The 19,185-nt window shown below is 43.0% G+C and overlaps 1 protein-coding gene across 1 annotated transcript in view; it reads left to right on the forward strand.

Annotated features, from left to right (window-relative positions):
* The window catches only part of LOC118381659 (BMP-2-inducible protein kinase-like), a 118,791-nt gene that overhangs the window by 68,089 nt on the left and 31,517 nt on the right, over positions 1-19,185 (forward strand). Inside the window, exons 6-8 of the mRNA XM_052462663.1 lie at positions 4,445-4,566; positions 5,983-6,064; positions 10,272-10,404. Of these exons, the coding sequence (XP_052318623.1) occupies positions 4,445-4,566; positions 5,983-6,064; positions 10,272-10,404 (337 nt within the window). The remainder of the gene's footprint in view (positions 1-4,444; positions 4,567-5,982; positions 6,065-10,271; positions 10,405-19,185) is intronic.

Raw genomic sequence — 19,185 nt, forward strand, 5'->3', positions numbered from 1 at the left:
CTACTACTGGTGAATAAACTAGTTCTCTATTGGCCGGTCTGTCCACTACTGGTGAATAAACTGGTTCTCTATTGGCCAGTCTGTCCACTACTGGTGAATAAACTGCAGTTTTACTGGCCAGTCTGTCCACTACTGGTGAATAAACTAGTTCTCTATTGGCCAGTCTGTCCACTACTGGTGAATAAACTAGTTCTCTATTGGCCAGTCTGTCCACTACTGGTGAATAAACTGCAGTTTTACTGGCCAGTCTGTCCACTACTGGTGAATAAACTGCAGTTTTACTGGCCAGTCTGTCCACTACTGGTGAATAAACTGCAGTTTTACTGGCCAGTCTGTCCACTACTGGTGAATAAACTAGTTCTCTATTGGCCAGTCTGTCCACTACTGGTGAATAAACTGCAGTTTTACTGGCCAGTCTGTCCACTACTGGTGAATAAACTAGTTCTCTATTGGCCAGTCTGTCCACTACTGGTGAATAAACTGCAGTTTTACTGGCCAGTCTGTCCACTACTGGTGAATAAACTAGTTCTCTATTGGCCAGTCTGTCTACTACTGGTGAATAAACTAGTTCTCTATTGGCCAGTCTGTCTACTACTGGTGAATAAACTAGTTCTCTATTGGCCAGTCTGTCCACTACTGGTGAATAAACTGCAGTTTTACTGGCCAGTCTGTCTACTACTGGTGAATAAACTAGTTCTCTATTGGCCAGTCTGTCTACTACTGGTGAATAAACTGCAGTTTTACTGGCCAGTCTGTCTACTACTGGTGAATAAACTAGTTCTCTATTGGCCAGTCTGTCTACTACTGGTGAATAAACTAGTTCTCTATTGGCCAGTCTGTCCACTACTGGTGAATAAACTGCAGTTTTACTGGCCAGTCTGTCCACTACTGGTGAATAAACTAGTTCTCTATTGGCCAGTCTGTCCACTACTGGTGAATAAACTAGTTCTCTATTGGCCAGTCTGTCCACTACTGGTGAATAAACTGCAGTTTTACTGGCCAGTCTGTCCACTACTGGTGAATAAACTGCAGTTTTACTGGCCAGTCTGTCCACTACTGGTGAATAAACTAGTTCTCTATTGGCCAGTCTGTCCACTACTGGTGAATAAACTGCAGTTTTACTGGCCAGTCTGTCCACTACTGGTGAATAAACTGCAGTTTTACTGGCCAGTCTGTCCACTACTGGTGAATAAACTAGTTCTCTATTGGCCAGTCTGTCCACTACTGGTGAATAAACTGCAGTTTTACTGGCCAGTCTGTCCACTACTGGTGAATAAACTAGTTCTCTATTGGCCAGTCTGTCCACTACTGGTGAATAAACTGCAGTTTTACTGGCCAGTCTGTCCACTACTGGTGAATAAACTAGTTCTCTATTGGCCAGTCTGTCTACTACTGGTGAATAAACTAGTTCTCTATTGGCCAGTCTGTCTACTACTGGTGAATAAACTAGTTCTCTATTGGCCAGTCTGTCCACTACTGGTGAATAACCTGCAGTTTTACTGGCCAGTCTGTCCACTACTGGTGAATAAAGTAGTTCTCTATTGGCCAGTCTGTCCACTACTGGTGAATAAACTGCAGTTTTACTGGCCAGTCTGTCTACTACTGGTGAATAAACTAGTTCTCTATTGGCCAGTCTGTCTACTACTGGTGAATAAACTAGTTCTCTATTGGCCAGTCTGTCCACTACTGGTGAATAAACTGCAGTTTTACTGGCCAGTCTGTCCACTACTGGTGAATAAACTGCAGTTTTACTGGCCAGTCTGTCCACTACTGGTGAATAAACTAGTTCTCTATTGGCCAGTCTGTCCACTACTGGTGAATAAACTAGTTCTCTATTGGCCAGTCTGTCCACTACTGGTGAATAAACTGGTTCTCTATTGGCCAGTCTGTCCACTACTGGTGAATAAACTGCAGTTTTACTGGCCAGTCTGTCCACTACTGGTGAATAAACTGCAGTTTTACTGGCCAGTCTGTCCACTACTGGTGAATAAACTAGTTCTCTATTGGCCAGTCTGTCTACTACTGGTGAATAAACTGGTTCTCTATTGGCCAGTCTGTCTACTACTGGTGAATAAACTAGTTCTCTATTGGCCAGTCTGTCCACTACTGGTGAATAAACTAGTTCTCTATTGGCCAGTCTGTCCACTACTGGTGAATAAACTGGTTCTCTATTGGCCAGTCTGTCCACTACTGGTGAATAAACTGGTTCTCTATTGGCCAGTCTGTCCACTACTGGTGAATAAACTAGTTCTCTATTGGCCAGTCTGTCTACTACTGGTGAATAAACTAGTTCTCTATTGGCCAGTCTGTCTACTACTGGTGAATAAACTGGTTCTCTATTGGCCAGTCTGTCTACTACTGGTGAATAAACTGGTTCTCTATTGGCCAGTCTGTCTACTACTGGTGAATAAACTAGTTCTCTATTGGCCAGTCTGTCTACTACTGGTGAATAAACTGGTTCTCTATTGGCCAGTCTGTCCACTACTGGTGAATAAACTGGTTCTCTATTGGCCAGCCTGTCCACTACTGGTGAATAAACTGGTTCTCTATTGGCCAGTCTGTCTACTACTGGTGAATAAACTGGTTCTCTATTGGCCAGTCTGTCCACTACTGGTGAATAAACTGGTTCTCTATTGGCCAGCCTCTGGGGAAATGCAGCTACTTCACCAGGACAATGTTATATCCTAGAGCTTAAAGCTTCTGTCATGCTGACTATAATATTTATATCTCCCCTCTCTCTTCCTCCTCTCTCTCCTCTGTCTCCTCTGTCTCCTCTCTTCTCCCTCTGTCTCCTCTCTCTCCTCTGTCTCCTCTGTCTCCTCTGTCCTCCTCTGTCTCCTCTCTCCTCCTCTGTCTCCTCTCTCCTCCTCTGTCTCCTCTCTCCTCCTCTGTCTCCTCTCTCCTCCTCTGTCTCCTCTGTCTCCTCTCTCTCTCCTCTGTCTCCTCTCTCTCTCCTCTGTCTCCTCTCTCTCTCCTCTGTCTCCTCTCTCTCTCCTCTGTCTCCTCTCTCTCTCCTCTGTCTCCTCTGTCTCTCCTCTCTCTCTCTCTCTGTCTCTCCTCTCTCTCCTCTGTCTCTCCTCTGTCTCTCCTGTCTCTCCTCTGTCTCTCCTCTGTCTCCTCTGTCTCTCCTCTCTCTCTCCTCTGTCTCCTCTGTCTCTCCTCTCTCTCTCCTCTGTCTCTCCTCTCTCTCTCCTCTCTGTCTCCTCTGTCTCCTCTCTCTCTCCTCTGTCTCCTCTCTCTCTCCTCTGTCTCCTCTGTCTCCTCTCTGTCTCCTCTCTCTCCTCTGTCTCCTCTCTCTCCTCTCTCTCCTCTCTCTCCTCTGTCTCCTCTCTCTCTCCTCTCTCTCCTCTCTCTCCTCTCTCTCTCCTCTCTCTCCTCTCTGTCTCCTCTGTCTCCTCTCTCTCTCCTCTGTCTCCTCTCTCTCTCCTCTGTCTCCTCTCTCTCTCCTCTGTCTCCTCCCTCTCTCCTCTCTGTCTCCTCTCTCTCTCCTCTCTGTCTCCTCTCTGTCTCCTCTCTCTCTCCTCTCTGTCTCCTCTCTCTCTCCTCTCTGTCTCCTCTCTCTCTCCTCTCTGTCTCCTCTCTCTCTCCTCTCTGTCTCTCCTCTCTCTCTCTCTCCTCTGTCTCCTCTCTCCCTCGCTCGCTCTCTCTCTCTCTCTCTCCCTCTCCCTCGCTCTCTCCCTCTCCCTCTCCCTCGCTCTCTCTCCTCTCCTCTCCCTCGCTCTCCCCTCTCTCTCTCTCTCCTCTCTCCCTCTCCCTCTCTCTCTCTCTCTCTCTCTCTCTCTCTCCCTCTCTCTCCCGCTCTCGCTCTCTCTCTCGCTCTCTGTCTCCCTCTCCCCCGCTCTCGCTCTTCTCTCTGTCTCCTCTCTCTGTCTCCTCTCTCTGTCTCCTCTCTCTGTCTCCTCTCTCTGTCTCCTCTCTCTGTCTCCTCTCTCTGTCTCCCCTCCCTCATCGGTCTCCCCTCCCTCATCGGTCTCCCCTCCCTCATCGGTCTCCCCTCCCTCATCGGTCTCCCCTCCCTCATCGGTCTCCCCTCCCTCATCGGTCTCCCCTCCCTCATCTGTCTCCCCTCCCTCCTCATCTGTCTCCCCTCTCTCCTCTCTCCTCATCTGTCTCCCCTCTCTCCTCATCTGTCTCCCCTCTCTCCTCATCTGTCTCCCCTCTCTCCTCATCTGTCTCCTCTCTCTCCTCCTCTGTCTCCTCTCTCTCCTCCTCTGTCTCCTCTCTCTCCTCCTCTGTCTCCTCTCTCTCCTCCTCTGTCTCCTCTCTCTCCTCCTCTGTCTCCTCTCTCCTCCTCTGTCTCCTCTCTCTCCTCTCTCTCCTCCTCTGTCTCCTCTCTCTCCTCCTCTGTCTCCCTCTCTCTCCTCCTCTGTCTCCCCTCTCTCCTCCTCTGTCTCCCCTCTCTCCTCCTCTGTCTCCCCTCTCTCCTCCTCTGTCTCTGTTCCAGGTAGAGAACATCCTCCTGAGTGATAATGGGAGTTATGTTCTGTGTGATTTTGGAAGTGCTTCTCTCAAAGTGCTGCTTCCACATAAAGACGGAGTGACCGCTGTGGAGGACGAAATCAGGAAGTGAGTGTGGGGGGTGAGGTGACGTGGGGGGTGGTGATGTGACGTGAGTGCGGGGGGGGTGACGTGAGTGCGGGGGGGTGACGTGAGTTCGGTGGGGGGGGTGAGGTGACCTGTGTGTGAACCCAGGTGATTGTCTTCCATGTGCCTGTGTAGCTAGAGCGCACCCCATTTCACGTCATGTGAACTGTCCCACGGATCCCCTCCTATTTGCTTTAGTTCCAGTTAGGACTGGACAAAACATTAAGAACACCTTCCTGCCTGGTTGGGGGTGGGGCTGTGAGCACGTGAAGGGCTGAGTGAAAGATTATTCGTTGTTGTTTAGAAGCGTGGTACACAGCCATACAAGTTGGTCTAATTTACTGGGAAGGAAAGTCGACTGAAGTGAGGCTTTGTCCTCGTGTTTCTTGGTCTGTTTATGTTGTATTGTTCACAAGCCAGGTTGATTTTCTTCAATGTTTGAGTTTTTAACCGCTGGTGAAGAGAAGACGACACTGCCGCTATTCAGACTCTCAATCTCACAGGGCACAGTGTTACCACGGTAACCTCCCACGGTAACCTCCCGCCCTTAAAGGGGCAGGTGACAATGTGTGTTGTTTTTGTTTAAAAATATTCTAGTCATGAAAAAAATTTAATTAAACAATATAAAAACCACATTTACTTCTTGCTAGTAATACATTTGTTTTAGAAAACATACTCATTCATTTTGTTGGTGTAATTTTAGTGGCAACAAAATATTTTGGCCGGTAATAAAATAATTCTGAGTGGCTGGTAGATTTTATATACCTACCTGCCACAGTGGCTGTTGGACCAACAAATCTTTTGCTTTTTATAAACTGTATGGGTCGAGCTCTGAATGCTGATTGGCTGACAGCCGAGCTCTGAATGCTGATTGGCTGACAGCCGTGGTATATCAGACCGTATGACAAAACATGTATTTTTACTGCTCTAATTACGTTGGTAACCAGTTTATAATAGCATTAAGGCAACCTCTGGTGGGGGGGGGTTGTGATATATGGCCGATATACCACGGCTACGGGCTGTATCCGGGCACTCTGCGATGTGTCGTGTCTAAGAACCGGTTATATTGGTCATATACAACCCCCAGAGGTGCCTTAATGCTTAATTATACTCAGTGGAGGACACCACTGCTCTGTTCCATCAATCCACTTGGCCGGTCACTCTTACATAGGGACTAATTCTCAGCAGTAGTGCACTACGTAGGGTGCCATCCTTCTCAGCAGTAGTGCACTACGTAGGGTGCCATCCTTCTCAGCAGTAGTGCACTACGTAGGGTGCCATCCTTCTCAGCAGTAGTGCACTACGTAGGGTGCCATCCTTCTCAGCAGTAGTACCACTCTTGCATACATACCATAACTGCATAAATAACCTTTGACCCTGACCACTTCCTGTGTGTAGGTACACGACCCTGTCTTATCGAGCTCCAGAGATGATCAACGTGTACGCAGGGAAGGCCATTACCACCAAGGCTGATATATGGGTGAGTTTAGAGCTGTGGGGGTGTACGGAAACCTGGGGGGGGGGTGTACGGAAAACTGGGGGGTGGGGGTGTACGGAAACCTGGGGGGTGGGGGTGTACGGAAACCTGGGGGGTGGGGGTGTACGGAAACCTGGGGGGTGGGGGTGCGTGCGCGGCTGCGTTTTGAACAAACTGTTTTTCTGGCGATGACATGGAACAGCTTTTATGAAACTTTAAATTTATTTTACTTTTCAACCAGAGACATTTAGACTCGTATTTTAACTCATATTCCATGTTAGCACTTCACTACAAGGAGAAGATTAGAAATATACTGTTTTTAAGACGTCTTAGTTTGTCAAAATGGTCACCTTACCATTGGTTGTTGTACAAGCTGTGTTTTCTGTGTTTCAGGCTCTTGGTTGGTTGTTGTACAAGCTGTGTTTTCTGTGTTTCAGGCTCTTGGTTGGTTGTTGTACAAGCTGTGTTTTCTGTGTTTCAGGCTCTTGGTTGGTTGTTGTACAAGCTGTGTTTTCTGTGTTTCAGGCTCTTGGTTGGTTGTTGTACAAGCTGTGTTTCTGTGTTTCAGGCTCTTGGTTGGTTGTTGTACAAGCTGTGTTTCAGGCTCTTGGTTGTTGTACAAGCTGTGTTTTCTGTGTTTCAGGCTCTTGGTTGGTTGTTGTACAAGCTGTGTTTTCTGTGTTTCAGGCTCTTGGTTGGTTGTTGTACAAGCTGTGTTTTCTGTGTTTCAGGCTCTTGGTTGGTTGTTGTACAAGCTGTGTTTCAGGCTCTTGGTTGTTGTACAAGCTGTGTTTTCTGTGTTTCAGGCTCTTGGTTGGTTGTTGTACAAGCTGTGTTTTCTGTGTTTCAGGCTCTTGGTTGGTTGTTGTACAAGCTGTGTTTCTGTGTTTCAGGCTCTTGGTTGCTTGTTGTACAAGCTGTGTTTCTGTGTTTCAGGCTCTTGGTTGGTTGTTGTACAAGCTGTGTTTTCTGTGTTTCAGGCTCTTGATTGGTTGTTGTACAAGCTGTGTTTCTGTGTTTCAGGCTCTTGGTTGCTTGTTGTACAAGCTGTGTTTCTGTGTTTCAGGCTCTTGGTTGCTTGTTGTACAATCTGTGTTTCTGTGTTTCAGGCTCTTGGTTGCTTGTTGTACAAGCTGTGTTTTCTGTGTTTCAGACTCTTGGTTGGTTGTTGTACAAGCTGTGTTTATGTGTTTCAGGCTCTTGGTTGCTTGTTGTACAAGCTGTGTTTTCTGTGTTTCAGACTCTTGGTTGGTTGTTGTACAAGCTGTGTTTCTGTGTTTCAGGCTCTTGGTTGGTTGTTGTACAAGCTGTGTTTCTGTGTTTCAGGCTCTTGGTTGCTTGTTGTACAAGCTGTGTTTCTGTGTTTCAGACTCTTGGTTGGTTGTTGTACAAGCTGTGTTTCTGTGTTTCAGGCTCTTGGTTGGTTGTTGTACAAGCTGTGTTTCTGTGTTTCAGGCTCTTGGTTGCTTGTTGTACAAGCTGTGTTTCTGTGTTTCAGGCTCTTGGTTGGTTGTTGTACAAGCTGTGTTTCTGTGTTTCAGGCTCTTGGTTGGTTGTTGTACAAGCTGTGTTTCTGTGTTTCAGGCTCTTGGTTGGTTGTTGTACAAGCTGTGTTTCTGTGTTTCAGGCTCTTGGTTGCTTGTTGTACAAGCTGTGTTTCTGTGTTTCAGGCTCTTGGTTGGTTGTTGTACAAGCTGTGTTTCTGTGTTTCAGGCTCTTGGTTGCTTGTTGTACAAGCTGTGTTCAGGCTCTTGGTTGTTGTACAAGCTGTGTTTTCTGTGTTTCAGGCTCTTGGTTGGTTGTTGTACAAGCTGTGTTTTCTGTGTTTCAGGCTCTTGGTTGGTTGTTGTACAAGCTGTGTTTTCTGTGTTTCAGGCTCTTGGTTGGTTGTTGTACAAGCTGTGTTTCTGTGTTTCAGGCTCTTGGTTGGTTGTTGTACAAGCTGTGTTTCTGTGTTTCAGGCTCTTGGTTGCTTGTTGTACAAGCTGTGTTTCTGTGTTTCAGGCTCTTGGTTGGTTGTTGTACAAGCTGTGTTTCTGTGTTTCAGGCTCTTGGTTGGTTGTTGTACAAGCTGTGTTTCTGTGTTTCAGGCTCTTGGTTGCTTGTTGTACAAGCTGTGTTTCTGTGTTTCAGGCTCTTGGTTGGTTGTTGTACAAGCTGTGTTTCTGTGTTTCAGGCTCTTGGTTGCTTGTTGTACAAGCTGTGTTTCTGTGTTTCAGGCTCTTGGTTGGTTGTTGTACAAGCTGTGTTTCTGTGTTTCAGGCTCTTGGTTGCTTGTTGTACAAGCTGTGTTTCTGTGTTTCAGGCTCTTGGTTGGTTGTTGTACAAGCTGTGTTTCTGTGTTTCAGGCTCTTGGTTGCTTGTTGTACAAGCTGTGTTTCTGTGTTTCAGGCTCTTGGTTGTTGTACAAGCTGTGTTTTCTGTGTTTCAGGCTCTTGGTTGGTTGTTGTACAAGCTGTGTTTTCTGTGTTTCAGGCTCTTGGTTGGTTGTTGTACAAGCTGTGTTTTCTGTGTTTCAGGCTCTTGGTTGGTTGTTGTACAAGCTGTGTTTTCTGTGTTTCAGGCTCTTGGTTGGTTGTTGTACAAGCTGTGTTTCTGTGTTTCAGGCTCTTGGTTGCTTGTTGTACAAGCTGTGTTTTCTGTGTTTCAGGCTCTTGGTTGCTTGTTGTACAAGCTGTGTTTCAGGCTCTTGGTTGTTGTACAAGCTGTGTTTTCTGTGTTTCAGGCTCTTGGTTGGTTGTTGTACAAGCTGTGTTTTCTGTGTTTCAGGCTCTTGGTTGGTTGTTGTACAAGCTGTGTTTTCTGTGTTTCAGGCTCTTGGTTGGTTGTTGTACAAGCTGTGTTTCAGGCTCTTGGTTGTTGTACAAGCTGTGTTTTCTGTGTTTCAGGCTCTTGGTTGGTTGTTGTACAAGCTGTGTTTTCTGTGTTTCAGGCTCTTGGTTGGTTGTTGTACAAGCTGTGTTTCTGTGTTTCAGGCTCTTGGTTGCTTGTTGTACAAGCTGTGTTTCTGTGTTTCAGGCTCTTGGTTGGTTGTTGTACAAGCTGTGTTTTCTGTGTTTCAGGCTCTTGGTTGGTTGTTGTACAAGCTGTGTTTCTGTGTTTCAGGCTCTTGGTTGCTTGTTGTACAAGCTGTGTTTCTGTGTTTCAGGCTCTTGGTTGCTTGTTGTACAATCTGTGTTTCTGTGTTTCAGGCTCTTGGTTGCTTGTTGTACAAGCTGTGTTTTCTGTGTTTCAGACTCTTGGTTGGTTGTTGTACAAGCTGTGTTTCTGTGTTTCAGGCTCTTGGTTGGTTGTTGTACAAGCTGTGTTTTCTGTGTTTCAGGCTCTTGGTTGGTTGTTGTACAAGCTGTGTTTCTGTGTTTCAGGCTCTTGGTTGGTTGTTGTACAAGCTGTGTTTCTGTGTTTCAGGCTCTTGGTTGGTTGTTGTACAAGCTGTGTTTCTGTGTTTCAGGCTCTTGGTTGGTTGTTGTACAAGCTGTGTTTCTGTGTTTCAGGCTCTTGGTTGGTTGTTGTACAAGCTGTGTTTCTGTGTTTCAGGCTCTTGGTTGGTTGTTGTACAAGCTGTGTTTCTGTGTTTCAGGCTCTTGGTTGCTTGTTGTACAAGCTGTGTTTTCTGTGTTTCAGGCTCTTGGTTGCTTGTTGTACAAGCTGTGTTTCTGTGTTTCAGGCTCTTGGTTGGTTGTTGTACAAGCTGTGTTTCAGGCTCTTGGTTGGTTGTTGTACAAGCTGTGTTTCTGTGTTTCAGGCTCTTGGTTGGTTGTTGTACAAGCTGTGTTTCTGTGTTTCAGGCTCTTGGTTGGTTGTTGTACAAGCTGTGTTTCTGTGTTTCAGGCTCTTGGTTGCTTGTTGTACAAGCTGTGTTTCTGTGTTTCAGGCTCTTGGTTGCTTGTTGTACAAGCTGTGTTTCTGTGTTTCAGGCTCTTGGTTGCTTGTTGTACAAGCTGTGTTTCTGTGTTTCAGGCTCTTGGTTGCTTGTTGTACAAGCTGTGTTTCAGGCTCTTGGTTGCTTGTTGTACAAGCTGTGTTTCTGTGTTTCAGGCTCTTGGTTGGTTGTTGTACAAGCTGTGTTTCTGTGTTTCAGGCTCTTGGTTGGTTGTTGTACAAGCTGTGTTTCTGTGTTTCAGGCTCTTGGTTGCTTGTTGTACAAGCTGTGTTTCTGTGTTTCAGGCTCTTGGTTGCTTGTTGTACAAGCTGTGTTTCTGTGTTTCAGGCTCTTGGTTGCTTGTTGTACAAGCTGTGTTTCTTCTCGCTCCCGTTCGGGGAGAGTCAAGTCGCCATATGTGAGGGAACCTTTGTCGTTCCCGACAATTCCAAATTCTCCTTCAAGTTGCACTGCTTAATCAGTAAGTCCATCTGCCTTGTCCCTCAGCAACACAAAGCTGTCAATCAGTCAGTCCATCTCCCTTGTCCCTCAGCAACACATCACCCACAAAGCTGTCAATCAGTAAGTCCATCTGCCTTGTCCCTCAGCAACACACCACCCACAAAGCTGTCAATCAGTCAGTCCATCTGCCTTGTCCCTCAGCAACACACCACCCACAAAGCTGTCAATCAGTCAGTCCATCTTCCTTGTCCTCAGCAACACATCACCCACAAAGCTGTCAATCAGTCAGTCCATCTGCCTTGTCCTCAGCAACACACCACCCACAAAGCTGTCAATCAGTAAGTCCATCTCCCTTGTCTCTCAGCAACACAAAGCAGTCAATCAGTCAGTCCATCTCCCTTGTCCCTCAGCAACACACCACCCACAAAGCTGTCAATCAGTCAGTCCATCTTCCTTGTCCCTCAGCAACACACCACCCACAAAGCTGTCAATCAGTAAGTCCATCTCCCTTGTCTCTCAGCAACACAAAGCAGTCAATCAGTCAGTCCATCTCCCTTGTCCCTCAGCAACACACCACCCACAAAGCTGTCAATCAGTCAGTCCATCTTCCTTGTCCTCAGCAACACACCACCCACAAAGCTGTCAATCAGTAAGTCCATCTCCCTTGTCTCTCAGCAACACAAAGCAGTCAATCAGTCAGTCCATCTCCCTTGTCCTCAGCAACACACCACCCACAAAGCTGTCAATCAGTCAGTCCATCTTCCTTGTCCTCAGCAACACACCACCCACAAAGCTGTCAATCAGTAAGTCCATCTCCCTTGTCTCTCAGCAACACAAAGCAGTCAATCAGTCAGTCCATCTCCCTTGTCCCTCAGCAACACAAAGCTGTCAATCAGTCAGTCCATCTCCCTTGTCCCTCAGCAACACATCACCCACAAAGCTGTCAATCAGTAAGTCCATCTGCCTTGTCCCTCAGCAACACACCACCCACAAAGCTGTCAATCAGTCAGTCCATCTTCCTTGTCCCTCAGCAACACATCACCCACAAAGCTGTCAATCAGTCAGTCCATCTGCCTTGTCCCTCAGCAACACATCACCCACAAAGCTGTCAATCAGTCAGTCCATCTGCCTTGTCCCTCAGCAACACACCACCCACAAAGCTGTCAATCAGTCAGTCCATCTGCCTTGTCCCTCAGCAACACAAAGCTGTCAATCAGTATAATAATTCAACCACATTGACCATTGTCCCGTGAATGTTTCTGATGTGTAAACTCAGACTGTCGTTCATTCTATACACACCCACTGTTCGTTCTTCAGTACAAATATTAGTCAACAGCTCCACCTGGTGGCGAACTGTGTTTTACCTCTGGGGATGTTGGATCGTACAGAGGTAGTGATCTATTTCAAACCGTTTACGGTTCACTCTGTAACCAATGTAAAAATGTACATGCCTTCTCCCACCTCTTCTCCAGGCTATATTAAACTATATGTCCCCTCTTCTCCAGGCTATATTAAACTATATGTCCCCTCTACTCCAGGTTATATTAAACTATATGTCCCCTCTACTCCCACCTCTTCTCCAGGCTATATTAAACTATATGTCCCCTCTACTCCAGGCTATATTAAACTATATGTCCCCTCTACTCCAGGTTATAGTAAACTATATGTCCCCTCTACTCCAGGTTATATTAAACTATATGTCCCCTCTACTCCAGGCTATATTAAACTATATGTCCCCTCTACTCCAGGTTATATTAAACTATATGTCCCCTCTACTCCCACCTCTACTCCAGGTTATATTAAACTATATGTCCCCTCTACTCCAGGTTATATTAAACTATATGTCCCCTCTACTCCAGGTTATATTAAACTATATGTCCCCTCTACTCCAGGTTATATTAAACTATATGTCCCCTCTACTCCAGGTTATATTAAACTATATGTCCCCTCTACTCCAGGTTATATTAAACTATATGTCCCCTACTCCCACCTCTTCTCCAGGCTATATTAAACTATATGTCCCCTCTCCCACCTCTTCTCCAGGTTATATTAAACTATATGTCCCCTCTACTCCAGGTTATATTAAACTATATGTCCCCTCTACTCCAGGTTATATTAAACTATATGTCCCCTCTACTCCAGGTTATATTAAACTATATGTCCCCTCTACTCCAGGTTATATTAAACTATATGTCCCCTCTACTCCAGGTTATATTAAACTATATGTCCCCCTACTCCCACCTCTACTCCAGGTTATATTAAACTATATGTCCCCTCTACTCCAGGTTATATTAAACTATATGTCCCCTCTACTCCAGGTTATATTAAACTATATGTCCCCTCTACTCCAGGTTATAGTAAACTATATGTCCCCCTCTCCCACCTCTCCAGGTTATATTAAACTATATGTCCCCTCTACTCCAGGTTATATTAAACTATATGTCCCCTCTACTCCAGGTTATATTAAACTATATGTCCCCTCTACTCCAGGTTATATTAAACTATATGTCCCCTCTACTCCAGGTTATATTAAACTATATGTCCCCTCTACTCCAGGTTATATTAAACTATATGTCCCCTCTACTCCAGGCTATATTAAACATATGTCCCCTCTACTCCAGGTTATATTAAACTATATGTCCCCTCTACTCCAGGTTATATTAAACTATATGTCCCCTCTACTCCAGGTTATATTAAACTATATGTCCCCTCTACTCCACCTCTACTCCAGGTTATATTAAACTATATGTCCCCTCTACTCCAGGTTATATTAAACTATATGTCCCCCTCTACTCCAGGTTATATTAAACTATATGTCCCCTCTACTCCAGGTTATATTAAACTATATGTCCCCTCTACTCCAGGTTATATTAAACTATATGTCCCCTCTACTCCAGGTTATATTAAACTATATGTCCCCTCTACTCCAGGTTATATTAAACTATATGTCCCCTCTACTCCAGGTTATATTAAACTATATGTCCCCTCTACTCCAGGTTATATTAAACTATATGTCCCCTCTACTCCAGGTTATATTAAACTATATGTCCCCTCTACTCCAGGTTATATTAAACTATATGTCCCCTCTACTCCAGGTTATATTAAACTATATGTCCCCTCTACTCCCACCTCTACTCCAGGTTATATTAAACTATATGTCCCCTCTACTCCAGGTTATATTAAACTATATGTCCCCTCTACTCCAGGTTATATTAAACTATATGTCCCCTCTACTCCAGGTTATATTAAACTATATGTCCCCTCTACTCCAGGTTATATTAAACTATATGTCCCCTCTACTCCAGGTTATATTAAACTATATGTCCCCTCTACTCCAGGTTATATTAAACTATATGTCCCCTCTACTCCAGGTTATATTAAACTATATGTCCCCTCTACTCCAGGTTATATTAAACTATATGTCCCTCTACTCCAGGTTATATTAAACTATATGTCCCCTCTACTCCAGGTTATATTAAACTATATGTCCCCTCTACTCCAGGTTATATTAAACTATATGTCCCCTCTACTCCAGGTTATATTAAACTATATGTCCCCTCTACCTCTCCAGGTTATATTAAACTATATGTCCCCTCTACTCCAGGTTATATTAAACTATATGTCCCCTCTACTCCAGGTTATATTAAACTATATGTCCCCCTCTCCCACTCCAGGTTATATTAAACTATATGTCCCCTCTACTCCAGGTTATATTAAACTATATGTCCCCTCTCCCACCTCTACTCCAGGTTATATTAAACTATATGTCCCCTCTACTCCAGGTTATATTAAACTATATGTCCCCTCTACTCCAGGTTATATTAAACTATATGTCCCCTCTACTCCAGGTTATATTAAACTATATGTCCCCTCTACTCCAGGTTATATTAAACTATATGTCCCTCTACTCCAGGCTATATTAAACTATATGTCCCCTCTACTCCCACCTCTCTCCAGGCTATATTAAACTATATGTCCCCTCTACTCCAGGTTATATTAAACTATATGTCCCCTCTACTCCAGGTTATAGTAAACTATATGTCCCCTCTACTCCAGGTTATATTAAACTATATGTCCCCTCTACTCCCACCTCTACTCCAGGTTATATTAAACTATATGTCCCCTCTACTCCAGGTTATAGTAAACTATATGTCCCCTCTACTCCAGGTTATATTAAACTATATGTCCCCTCTACTCCAGGCTATATTAAACTATATGTCCCCTCTACTCCAGGTTATATTAAACTATATGTCCCCTCTACTCCAGGTTATATTAAACTATATGTCCCCTCTACTCCAGGTTATATTAAACTATATGTCCCCTCTACTCCAGGTTATATTAAACTATATGTCCCCTCTACTCCAGGTTATATTAAACTATATGTCCCCTCTACTCCAGGTTATATTAAACTATATGTCCCCTCTACTCCAGGTTATATTAAACTATATGTCCCCTCTACTCCAGGTTATATTAAACTATATGTCCCCTCTACTCCAGGTTATATTAAACTATATGTCCCCTCTACTCCAGGCTATATTAAACTATATGTCCCCTCTACTCCCACCTCTACTCCAGGCTATATTAAACTATATGTCCCCTCTACTCCAGGTTATATTAAACTATATGTCCCCTCTACTCCAGGTTATATTAAACTATATGTCCCCTCTACTCCAGGTTATATTAAACTATATGTCCCACCTCTTCTCCAGGTTATATTAAACTATATGTCCCCTCTCCCACTCCAGGTTATATTAAACTATATGTCCCCTCTACTCCAGGTTATATTAAACTATATGTCCCCTCTACTCCAGGTTATATTAAACTATATGTCCCCTCTACTCCAGGTTATATTAAACTATATGTCCCCTCTACTCCAGGTTATATTAAACTATATGTCCCCTCTACTCCAGGTTATATTAAACTATATGTCCCCTCTACTCCAGGTTATATTAAACTATATGTCCCCTCTACTCCAGGTTATATTAAACTATATGTCCCCTCTACTCCAGGTTATATTAAACTATATGTCCCCTCTACTCCAGGTTATATTAAACTATATGTCCCCTCTACTCCAGGTTATATTAAACTATATGTCCCCTCTACTCCAGGTTATATTAAACTATATGTCCCCTCTACTCCAGGTTATATTAAACTATATGTCCCCTCTACTCCAGGTTATATTAAACTATATGTCCCCTCTAAACTATATGTCCTCTACTCCAGGTTATATTAAACTATATGTCCCCTCTACTCCAGGTTATATTAAACTATATGTCCCCTCTACTCCAGGTTATATTAAACTATATGTCCCCTCTACTCCAGGTTATATTAAACTATATGTCCCCTCTACTCCAGGTTATATTAAACTATATGTCCCCTCTCCCACCTCTCCAGGTTATATTAAACTATATGTCCCCTCTACTCCAGGTTATATTAAACTATATGTCCCCTCTACTCCAGGTTATATTAAACTATATGTCCCCTCTACTCCAGGTTATATTAAACTATATGTCCCCTCCTCCACCTCTCTCCAGGCTATATTAAACTATATGTCCCCTCTACTCCAGGTTATATTAAACTATATGTCCCCTCTACTCCAGGTTATATTAAACTATATGTCCCCTCTACTCCAGGTTATATTAAACTATATGTCCCTCCAGGTTATATTAAACTATATGTCCCCTCTACTCCAGGTTATATTAAACTATATGTCCCCTCTACTCCAGGTTATATTAAACTATATGTCCCCTCTACTCCAGGTTATATTAAACTATATGTCCCCTCTACTCCAGGTTATATTAAACTATATGTCTCCCACCTCTACTCCAGGTTATATTAAACTATATGTCCCCTCTACTCCAGGTATATATAAACTATATGTCCCCTCTACAGGTTATATTAAACTATATGTCCCCTCTACTCCAGGTTATATTAAACTATATGTCCCCCCTCTCTACTCCAGGTTATATTAAACTATATGTCCTCTCTACTCTCCAGGTTATATTAAACTATATGTCCCCTCTACTCCAGGTTATATTAAACTATATGTCCCCTCTACTCCAGGCTATATTAAACTATATGTCCCCTCTACTCCAGGTTATATTAAACTATATGTCCCCTCTACTCCAGGTTATATTAAACTATATGTCCCCTCTACTCCAGGTTATATTAAACTATATGTCCCCTCTACTCCAGGTTATATTAAACTATATGTCCCTATATGACCTCTACTCCAGGTTATATTAAACTATATGTCCCCTCTACTCCAGGTTATATTAAACTATATGTCCCCTCTACTCCAGGTTATATTAAACTATATGTCCCCTCTACTCCAGGTTATATTAAACTATATGTCCCCTCTACTCCAGGTTATATTAAACTATATGTCCCCTCTACTCCAGGTTATATTAAACTATATGTCCCCTCTACTCCAGGTTATATTAAACTATATGTCCCCTCTACTCCAGGTTATATTAAACTATATGTCCCCTCTACTCCAGGTTATATTAAACTATATGTCCCCTCTACTCCCACCTCTACTCCAGGCTATATTAAACTATATGTCCCCTCTACCCAGGATATTATATTCTACTCCAGGTTATATTAAACTATATGTCCTCTTCTCCAGGTTATATTAAACTATATGTCCCCTCCTACTCCAGGTTATATTAAACTATATGTCCCTCTCTTCTCCAGGTTATATTAAACTATATGTCCCCTCTACTCCAGGTTATATTAAACTATATGTCCCCTCTACTCCAGGTTATATTAAACTATATGTCCCCTCTACTCCAGGTTATATTAAACTATATGTCCCCTCTCTCCAGGTTATATTAAACTATATGTCCCCTCTTCTCCAGGCTATATTAAACTATATGTCCCTCTATGTCCCCTCTTCTCCAGGCTATATTAAACTATATGTCCCCTCTACTCCAGGTTATATTAAACTATATGTCCCCTCTACTCCAGGTTATATTAAACTATATGTCCCCTCTACTCCAGGCTATATTAAACTATATGTCCCCAGGATATATTAAACTATATACTCCAGGTTATATTAAACTATATGTCCCCTCTTCTCCAGGTTATATTAAACTATATGTCCCCTCTACTCCAGGATATATTAAACTATATGTCCCCTCTTCTCCAGGTTATATTAAACTATATGTCCCTCTACTCCAGGATATATTAAACTATATGTCCCCTTCTCCAGGTTATATTAAACTATATGTCCCCTCTACTCCAGGTTATATTAAACTATATGTCCCCTCTACTCCAGGTTATATTAAACTATATGTCCTCCTCTCCCACTCTTCTCCAGGATATAGTATATTAAACTATATGTCCCCTCTACTCCAGGTTATATTAAACTATATGTCCCCTCTTCTCCAGGTTATATTAAACTATATGTCCCCTCTACTCCAGGTTATATTAAACTATATGTCCCCTCTACTCCAGGATATATTAAACTATATGTCCCTCTTCTCCAGGATATAGTATATTAAACTATATGTCCCCTCTACTCCAGGATATATTAAACTATATGACCCCTCTACTCCAGGCTATATTCAACTATATGTTAAACTATATGTCCCCTCTACTACAGGTTATATTAAACTATATGTCCCCTCTACTCCAGGATATATTAAACTATATGTCCCCTCTACTCCAGGTTATATTAAACTATATGTCCCCTCTACTCCAGGTTATATTAAACTAAACTACAGGATATGTCCCCTCTACTCCAGGATATATTAAACTATATGTCCCCTCTACTCCAGGTTATATTAAACTATATGTCCCCTCTACTCCAGGTTATATTAAACTATATGTCCCTCTTCTCCAGGTTATATTAAACTATATGTCCCCTAAACTACTCCAGGATATAGTATATTAAACTATATGTCCCCTCTCTCCAGGATATATTAAACTATATGTCCCCTCTTCTCCAGGATATATTAAACTATATGTCCCCTCTACTCCAGGATATTATAGTAAACTATATGTCCCTCTACTCCAGGATATATTAAACTATATGTCCCCTCTACTCCAGGATATAGTATATTAAACTATATGTCCCCTCTACTCCAGGATATATTAAACTATATGTCCCCTCTACTCCAGGATACATTAAACTATATGTCTCTTCTCCAGGATATATTAAACTATATGTCCCCTCTCTCCAGATATAGTTATATTAAACTATATGTCCCCTCTACTCCAGGATATATTAAACTATATGTCCCCTCTTCTCCAGGATATATTAAACTATATGTCCCTCTACTCCAGGATAGTATATTAAACTATATGTCCCCTCTACTCCAGGATATATTAAACTATATGTCCCCTCTCTCCAGGATATATTAAACTATATGTCCCCTCTACTCCAGGATATATATATTAAACTATATGTCCCTCTTCTCCAGGATATGTTAAACTATATGTCCCTCTACTCCAGGATATATTAAACTATATGTCCCCTCTTCTCCAGGATATAGTATATTAAACTATATGTCCCCTCTACTCCAGGATATATTAAACTATATGACCCCTCTTCTCCAGGATATAGTATATTAAACTATATGTCCCTCTTCTCCAGGATATATTAAACTATTCTCCAGGATATATTAAACTATATGTCCCCTCTACTCCAGGATATATTAAACTATATGTCCCCTCTACTCCAGGATATAGTATATTAAACTATATGTCCCCTCTTCTCCAGGATATATTAAACTATATGTCCCCTCTACTCCAGGATATATTAAACTATATGTCCCCTCTTCTCCAGGATATATTA

This window comes from Oncorhynchus keta, chromosome 14, assembly GCF_023373465.1.
Source record: "Oncorhynchus keta strain PuntledgeMale-10-30-2019 chromosome 14, Oket_V2, whole genome shotgun sequence".
Taxonomy (NCBI): domain Eukaryota; kingdom Metazoa; phylum Chordata; class Actinopteri; order Salmoniformes; family Salmonidae; genus Oncorhynchus; species Oncorhynchus keta.